General features: G+C 40.9%; 1 protein-coding gene across 1 annotated transcript in view; it reads right to left on the reverse strand.

The window, feature by feature from the left end:
- prickle1a (prickle homolog 1a) overlaps positions 1-2,739 on the reverse strand; it is a 9,926-nt gene extending 7,187 nt beyond the window's left edge. The window contains exon 1 of the mRNA XM_037683024.1: positions 2,537-2,739. Coding sequence (XP_037538952.1) covers positions 2,537-2,719 — 183 coding nt within the window. The 5' untranslated portion in view covers positions 2,720-2,739. The remainder of the gene's footprint in view (positions 1-2,536) is intronic.
- Positions 2,740-9,604: the final 6,865 nt, after the last annotated feature.

Genomic DNA, 9,604 nt, shown 5'->3' on the forward strand with positions numbered 1-9,604 from the left:
CCCCTAATACACAACCCACTTTAGAGAATTGGCTGCAGTAAAAGCATTACAGTTGGTCTTTGCATTTCCTCAAACAACAAGCCATTTATGTGAAAGCTTTTGGACCTGTTGCTGCGTTCTCATGTCCTCTTACCAATCACCTGCTCATTGCATCCATGTGTTGGTGTTTAACAAGCTGAGCAGGATGCAGGGAGGTTGGAAGCAGGAAGGGAAGGGGGTCTGAGATCGTTGTCATTGCATGTTCCCATACAATGGTGAAATTAGTTCTTTGCATTTAACCCATCACACCTGAGATACACTCAGGTGGAGCAGTGGGCAGCTATGTAGGTGCCCTAGGAGCAATTGTGTATTAGGTGTCTTGCGCAGAGGCACCACGATGTGGGGATGGCTGTAAGTCAAACTGCAACTTTCTGGGCTGCCCTACCTCTACCCCATCTCAGGTTCCTAATGGCAACGAACCTGGCAGAAAGGAAAGTTGGAAGAAAAATGCAACAATTTTGAAGAAAAGTGCTTCATAAAGTTGGCTGCCCTGTGGATGCAACCAGCAGCGCTTGTTAAAATGCAGCCGGTGTTGACGCGTCTATCTTCGAGCAGATCTCTAATAATCACAGAAGACTTTGTCATAGAGTTCGAAAATAAACGTACACACATCTGTTCAGTTTTTTAGATTTTTCTACCTGGATTATTGAGCAGGCATCAGGACACATCTGTTCAGTATGTAACTGTCCATACGAGGCTGGCAGGTAGTGATGTGCAAGTCCTGAACACGTTCAAAACTCCCAAGTCATTTTACTGAATCAGAAGTCATGGTTCTTTTTTCCATTAACTCACTACATTTAATAATATATCAAGCAAACCACTTCATTCACCCTAAAGGAAAAGCAGCATCTATGGTTTCTTGTTTGAACTCAACTGTCCCACTATCATCCTGCTGTAAGAAATGAACAAACAAATGACTCCCGTGTGGTGGCTAAACAAATCAAATAAATGAAACTCTTGACTCACTGGTTTGAGTCAGGAATCATAAGTCTGTCTCCTGACTCGAACAAATCAAGTCAAAGTTGTACAGGCCAGTCGTTGCTTACTGCTTCTTTCCTCCTATGTCTGTAACAGTGCACGTGCTTGAGCTCCTGGAGAGTTCCTCCCTTACCTGAGTTGACAGTTTGCATTTATGGACATCATGCCAATGCCAGAGTATTTCCCCTGAAATAATTCCCTCTTTTTCCACAATGAAGTGGACCATTTCCCTGTTTAATCAATGAGTGTAGCTGTTTGAATCAGGAGAGGCTGGGAATGGAGCAGTGGATTGGGACAATCACTCAAAAAACAGATTTTATATTGAGTGATTAAACTTAGGCAGCATGGTGGCGCAACTGGTAGAGCTGCTGCCTCTCAGCGAGAAGGTCCTTGGTTCAAACCCTGGTCCAGGGGCCTTTCTGGGTGGAGTTTGCATGTTCTCTCCATTCATGCGTGGGTTTTCTCCGGGTGCTCCGGTTTCCTCCCACAGACCAAAAACATGCATGTTAGGCTGATTGGTGACTCTAAATTGTCTCTAGGTGTGAGTGAGAGAGTGAATGGTTGTTTGTCTCGTTTGTCTCTGTAAGGATGGTACTATTTACTGGCTCTGTTTGTGTCTGTGTTTCCCTTGTGTCTTCTCTTCAGTTTAATTGGTGTCACCCTTGTCTCGTCACAGCTGTTTGTAATCACGTCTTGTCTTGTCCTTGTATAAAAGCTGTCTGTTCTGTGTTGTTCCTCGTCGGGTCGTATTCGTTGGGTCTCCTGTGTTCTCCTGCGTCTTCTGAGTCTTCCCTGAGTTTCCTGAGTCTTCCCTGAGTTTCCTGAGTCTTCCCTGAGTTTCCTGAGTCCTCCCTGAGTTTCCCTTTGAGCCATCCGTTTTCATGTAAGTCTTGCTGCCACGTCAGCTATTATTTTGTTCTTTATTTTCTATTAAAATACTTATTTTTGTAATCTGCCGAGTTGAGTCCTGTCTGCACTACTGGGTTCGTTCCTGACCACCAAATCCTGACAGTCTCTATGTGTCCCTGTGATGGACTTGCGACCTGTCCAGGGTGTACCCCGCCCCTCGCACAGTGATTGCTGGACATGGGCACCAGCGACCCCCGTGACCCAAAATGGAAAAAACGGGTAAAGATAATGGATGGATGGATGATTAAACTTAAATGAGTAAATAGAATAAAACTTCCCAATACTAATTCTGTTTTATAAAAGCTCCAAACAGGTTTTAAAAAATATATTTTCTATCCCAAAGGTGTCAGAAGGTTGGTGTGTTCATTAACATGTTCTGAATACCATTTATCTGGGCCAGGGAGGTGGGCAATAAGGGAGTTTAAATCAGGTCAAGGCTGTTTTTAATCTCTATCAGGGGATACATCATCATTCTTAGTGATGAAATAGGGAATAAATGATTTGTGAATCAGTAAAATAGAAACTACATTTAAACATTGTCATACAGTTTGTTTCCTCTACATGAAATTCAAAATTAGCAGGCAAACACAAATGTTCTATTCTTCTTTACCTGTTCGGGTCGAAGGCCGGGTGGTACCCAAGCGTACTCCTCCAACACGCAGCCCGAGTCATCATCAGATGTGGAGCTGCGCTGAAAGCCAGAAGTCAGCTTACTGACTTTCTGCTCCATCATAAAGTCTCGCTGGTGACCCTGGAAGCTGACCGCTGGTCCTGCTGCGCTCATCAGGCTCATCAGATTCGTTTTTTTACTAAACAGACAAGGAAAGAAGAGAGGATTAGAAGTAAAGAAAATAAAAAAATAAAAAACTCATTTTACCATCTAATCGAGTTCTCTCATGCGAGGCCTTTTCAAGCTAAAGTTAGCCAAATGACATCACTGCCTCTTTCATGAGGCTCCCCTCACAAAAAAGGTCATTATGGTATCAGAACAAGCCTTTCTTAGCTCACTTCTGGCTGATGAGTCTTACAACTTAAAGACAATCACGAAGTAAACTACACCCTTTCAGTTTGACCGTGGCAGCAGCCCAACTTGCGTCCTTCTCATGTGGATTTTGTGGACGAAGAAACCACCAGGAAGTTCCCAACAAACATCATGAGGTAATGTCCAATCTTAGTATGGTGGCACTAACAAGCAGTTTCACATCATTTTATGTAGTTAGGGTTCACATAACTGAAATGCTACATCACCCTCTGCCCCAGTAGACCACATAGGGCCGGATGCTGGTTTGTTCAGTTGAGTCTTAGGTCTGTGTAAACACAGGGCTGGTTTGAAGACAGGTTCACCAAATGGGAACTGTCCACAAACCTGTGTCTCTATTCATCTTCACTTTTTCTTTGGCCTGTTTGTTTTCCAACCTGCTGCAGCAGCGAGTGTCTCACCGTTTTCTTGTCGTTAAGTTAAACAAAGACATTCATGTCTGACAGGTGAAGTCGTGGGGAAAGGGAAGGTTGGTTCTGGTACTGACGACATACCAACAAATGAATACAGAAACCTAGTTTAACAACAACTCAATAATCTAGGACTCATCATATCAGCAAACTCATTTAGACCCAGTTATTCTTGAATTTCATTAACAGCCTGGCTACAGCAAAATGCAGATTCTTGCCCTAAATGATCCTTATTTCCCATACCTGCCTTGTTCAGGGCTGTGGCAGGGCTAGAGCCCAGAGGTGACATGAATCAGGGTACATCTTACCAGGAAAAATTACTGTGAAAAATCACTGTGAAAATTGCTGTAATGCTGCTTGATTGTTGATATGTGCTGCTGACTATCCATGCTGCTGATCTCATGCTGCTGATCTCATGCTGCTGATTATTTCATATTGCTGTGTTCATTAGTCCTCATCAGCTCACACAGACTCATGTTTGGGCTGCTGTTGTTTTGGCAAATTGTCTTTGTACCATTAGTGCTTAGTGTATTCTTAGTTTAGTGAATGTACTGTAGTATATTCTTAGTTCATAACTCGGATCTTATTACTGTTTTTCTTTACAAGTTGTGTTTTTGTTGTATGTAACTGGGACCTTGTGTACATAGTTTCGTGACTTTCGTCCCACCTCATGTATCATGTGTGGTATGTATGACAAATAAATCTCTCTGACTCTGATCATGGACTGACTGTCAAGACATTAAAAAGCCAACACAAAAATATTTTCACTCTTAAAGTCCATTTCGAATCAACAAAAGCCAGAATACATGTTGCAAATCCATTCATCCCCAAGAAAACCAGACAACCCACCACGTTGATATTTGTAACAGGATTTTTTTTTTTTTTTTTTTTTACTGTATACTTCTTTTAGAAAAAGCAAAATACTCAAGCATCTTTTTTATCAAATGTGACTAAAATTCAGCTGATCTCAGCACATTAAAAAACAATCCTGCCTGTATTTCCATGATTTATTGCTAGGAGAGCTTTCAGGAACCAAGCCAGCGTGGGGATGATGAACGTAAGTCCAGTTGTGGTTGCTTCTCACAGGCGACGGTCTCTGGCTGAGATCAAACAAGAGCCCAGTCAGAGTCCAGCAGCCTGGCCCTGGTCACCTCCCTCAATGCCTCCACCCCCCATGGCTGGCAAGGGCACAGAGGGCTGCAGGGAGAGACAGCTGAGAAAACCTGATTGCAGCCTTTGAAAAAAAAAAGGCCTAAAAGTCTTGATATTTGCCTGAACACTTTTGTAAACTAATTCATAAATACTTGGAACCAGACGGCTTCAAGCTAAATGATTCAGGCAGTTATTGGTTATGTCAGCTTATCTTCCTGTGACGTTCACCTGTGGCGGAAAACATTACGTATTGTTTCAGCTCAGGTGGATTTAGTCAAGCCATGTCCCATTAAACTGCCTCTGATGCTCTCGACCATGGCTCCTTCATAAAAGTTTCCACTGGAGACGATGAATCAAGAGCGTGGTAACTGAGATAACCTGCATTCAGCCAACAGCACAGTAAATGAGACGCTTTCTTGTCCCAGTTGAATCTATTGACTTGCAAATGAGTCCAAAACAAATTTCAAAATGTGGTCTTGTTTGAGAGCAGATTGTGTTTCACGTGGGAGATGTCTTGATCTAAGAATTCACAACTTCACATTTTATCAGGCATTGAATGAGTCATGATAAGTCTTGTGCTGTGAAAGATGTTTAGTTTCAGAGTTGCCTAAAAACGTTGCACACATCCAAAACAGGCACGTCAGTCTTTTAACCAGGCTTCCTGCCCCTTTCTCATACAGCCAGATTTGCATGAATGTCACTATTTTTTTAAGACACCCAGTTGTTTCCTCTGACTTTGCTTCCTTTACAGCATGAATGACAGGAGCAATGCAGCCTCTAATATAAGCATGATTTTACTGACTCATCACTGGTCCTGGTTGTCAGAGTTTCCTTCAAAACAATACATCTATAGTTTGAGGAAAATGCTTTTTCAAAACATCTCCCCTCCTCAATCTCTGTCCCCCTGTTCCAGCTCTCCTCCCACACTTACCAGACCCCTGCAGTCTTGAATGTTTAACAGTCCCTTTACTCTTTTGTAAAGGTGCTTGTTAACATGGCTTTAGGAGCTGCAGGCCTGCATATTTGTCTGATCTGCCCACGGAGAAGAAGAGGGGTGGTTGTGGTGGTGGGTGCAATCACAAGCTTAATCATAGCTTACATAGGGTACACAATTTATTGTTCACAAAAGAAAAGGTAGTTCAAGTAATAACCTTAATCAAATTCTTGCTTTGAACAGTTTCAGCCAACACAGATCTGACAGCAAACATCTGAAAAGATGCTTGTGTTTTACTTTTAAAAAAAAAAGCACACTGAAGCATATATTCCTGCTCTTTACTTGACATGAGCTCAGTGAATGTGTCCAAATATGATTGACCAGAGAACAAAATAGCCACTTTCTCACTGACCCTGCAGAGACCAGTCCCTGGCTGTGCTGTCTGACTCAACAGCATGTGTTAACTGCAGTGGCTGAGTTATTTATTGTTCAGTGGCACACAGACTCTCAAAGGACTTTATACTGCAAAAGAATAATAAATACCAAAAACAGGGACACTTTAAAACAGGATTCAACTAGATTTAAGTATGTCGCCCTCAACAAATCCAGACATATAAGACTTGGATTTACAACCCTAGAGGAAGAGCACAGGAGGAAACACAGGTAACTTGTAGTCTGAATTACTGTCTCTATTCCTGTAGGAAGTGGGTGATGGACATGCTCACAGCCCAACACAGTGCTCTCTGTCAGTTTGGAACAGCTAGCATGTTTAACTTGGCCTCTGCTAGCTCAGTGATGCAGGACAGACTCTAGCCAGAGAGAAAGCCAAGAATTTCTCTGCTGTAAACCTGCTTACCTGAGAGTGAGCTCAAACAAATGGGTTTATTTTTAAAGTCAGACAAGGTAGAACAAATATGCAAGACATGAAAGGTTTCCCTGTACATACAAATATACACACACATATATATAAAGTTAATCTGTCAATGTTTGGCACTTCATTATATCTTCTTCTAAAATAGAGTCTATATGCTGCAGGCAAGAGCTGATCTGTTACAGTTACATCCTTATGTGAACCATAAGCCTATGCAAATTCCAGTTCAAATATATAAAATGATCTTCATATCCCCAATATAAATAAAACAACCCATACACACAAAACCAGCAGTTTTAACCTTAAAATGTTGCAGACAAATGAGAGGAGCTCAACATTGAGGTGTTGCAGAGTTGGACTCTGACCCGTCTTTATGACCAGAGGAGTATTTTTCCTAAACCAAATGGATGGAAGGGATGTCCTTAACAATAGCTTATGATAGTGAGACCACCTACTGATCACACACCTCTCATGTTTAGTGCTGTCACAAACACACTGGTGCACGAGAGATGAAGTGACGGGCACCAAAGATCAGGCATAAAGCCAAACTGGCAGTTAGAGCTGATTCTTCTGAGGAACCAGTTTGTATCTGCCGCAGTTTTCTAGCTGTTCTTACCTCAAAGTGGACCAACTTTACAAAGGCAAGCAGGAAAATGATCTTATCACAACTGCATCCAGTCTTGCATTCCTCCCCAGCCTCTTGGGTCCATGTCTATGCAAGGTCCATTGATTTCTGAATCCAGGACAGGATCAGTGTTCTCCAGCAGAGCTGTCAGCACAGGAACAGCCCATATCAAAGCCAAGTCTGTGAGAAGTCAGGGAGATGTCTGAGTGCACGGGAAAGTGTGTGTGTGAGAGAGAGAGGTGTGCATGTGTGCGTGTACATGAGAAACCCCAACCAGATGGTCATCCCACCCTTGTTTCTCTATCAGCCTCCAGTCCTCCTCTTCCTCCCCCCACGGCCTTCTTCACCCTCAGCCCGGCCTCCTCAACATCTGAGCAGCCAGTCAGGGCGGGGTATGACAGAGCAGGCGTTTTCTCTCTCAGAGACCCCTCCCCTCATGCACATTCTCACAAATTACAACCACCGGCAGAGCTCTGAGGGACTGGGCTTTAAAGTAGCACATCAGTGATGGCAGGGCTCGTTTTACTGCGGTTACCGCTTTGTATCCACAACTGCTTTCACATGGCATTCCTTATCCCCCTCGCTCTGTTACAAGGAAATGTAACCGTTAGGTTTAGGTTTATTCAGTCGTGTGACTTTACTTGTACTAAAAAGTCACCAAGTAACAAGCTTGCTGATTCACAACTTGAAAGAGTGGTTGCCAGAAGCAGATAAATAAAGGTTTTCATTAATACTACAAGAAAAAAATCCTATTTTCAGTATTTTAAGTTGACCTCAGGTATCAGCAGTAACTTTTAAAAGATTAATCACAAATAAATGTGTGCTGCTAAGTTTCTCTTTGTTAATGATAGGCCGCCCCATTAAACTCCCCAGGAGGGATGCCGTTGACCTCAGCCTCTCCTTCACCTCTACAGGGGCGTCAGAGCGTTTATCTTTTCTGTCTTGTTGCCTAGAAATGGGACAAATTCTACTTTTAATAGTTGTTTGGTTGCAGTTGCTAAAGCGTTACTTTTGCCCAAAAGGAACATATTTACAGCGGACACAATTATGTCTTAAAAACAAGGAAGTTCTTTTTTTTTTAGATTTTGTTGTAAAGTTTTAACTCATGTTGGAATGAAAAACAAAGTCGGACAACATTTTTACTAGGAAGCAAGACATCTACAAAACAGAATCTCTTTCTACATAAACATTTTAGCAGCTGATTTATTTAGTAAATGTGGCGTCAAGACGCGATGAGCTGTTCTTTTATTTTATTTAATTTATGTTTTGCACAACAATTGCTGTAATTAAGACCTCCAAATGCATTTTTGACTAAACTTTTGAAATGAGGGAGCATTTTTAAATACTCAGTTTAGTGTTGTAAGTTTCATTTAATAGCTGAACCAATGAGCTGAATACAGCTAAACATTTTAAGAACATCAGCTAAAGGGAAACCCTTCAAGTGGATGAATGAGCAGACTTTAGTCCACCGTTCTCACTTCCACTTAAGACTTAAAGTGTTAAAAAATAATATGGGGCGTGTTTTAAAGTATCTGAAGATGATGATGATGATTATTATCATGATGATTATTATTGTCATTATTATTATTATACACATCCTCTTCATAATGGAAGTTTAGGCAGAAGAGCTGATTTTAGTTAACTTGAGCTGAATCAAACACTGCATCCGGCTTCATGATGAAGTCGATGTGAAGAAAACAACAAAGTCCATCCCCCAAGAGCAAGGTGCATGAAATGCAAAGTTAAAATAACCAGTTGATCTGAACAAAATAAAAAGTTGTAACGTTAGCATGGAAGTAGAGCTGTTGCTTTTTCCTCGATACACAAAAAAGGCATCATTCACTTAAAGTGAAAGTTTTTTTTAAACGTTGTCAACAATTCATTCCTTGTTTTAGATATGTGTCTGAACTGTCTCACTTTGGAGAAAAAGACCAGACTGACAAGCTAACAATTAGCAGGAACAAGACGCAAGTTGACTTCTGTTCTCCAAAAACTTTAAATTTAAAATAATTCCTATTGGTTCATGCAAACACTATATTTTAAATCACATCTATGTGACATAGATGTATCATCTGGTTATTTACAGAATTTTCTGTGGTTTTTTGCAAACAGTAATATTGGCAGCTATTGCAGCGAGCTGTAGCACTTCCAGTGGAGCATGACGAATTTTCCAATATATAATAATTATTATAATTATTAATTAATTATATATAATTATTTCCAATAGAATCTTCCAATATTTCATCCTAATACAAAAATGATATTGATGTAAGTGTTTATAAAGAATACTTTGAAGGTTAGATTTGTTTTAAGATGGCAGCCACCTACTTTGGTCTGGCCCCACTCTGACTAGCTGTTATCAGTTCTATTGGAAATAAAATCTATTTCTCCAAACTGACTTTGTCTAAAGAGCTATTTACAACAAATAAAATGTTATTCTTCATGATCTTTCAATAAAACCCAACTTTAAAATATCTCAGCTATCACTTTCATGCAAGATTTGGACCCACATGAGGGACAGAACCATTCTACTGAGTTAAGTGTTTTAAAATAAACTTCTTAAAATAAATGCAACTAACATGATTGGGTTTTTGTCAGTGATCTAAGGTGTCGGCGTCTTTTTAAAGACATATTATCTTAATGCTCA

This window comes from Nematolebias whitei, chromosome 10 (assembly GCF_014905685.2).
Source record: "Nematolebias whitei isolate Nwh7 chromosome 10, NemWhi1, whole genome shotgun sequence".
NCBI classification, from domain to species: domain Eukaryota; kingdom Metazoa; phylum Chordata; class Actinopteri; order Cyprinodontiformes; family Rivulidae; genus Nematolebias; species Nematolebias whitei.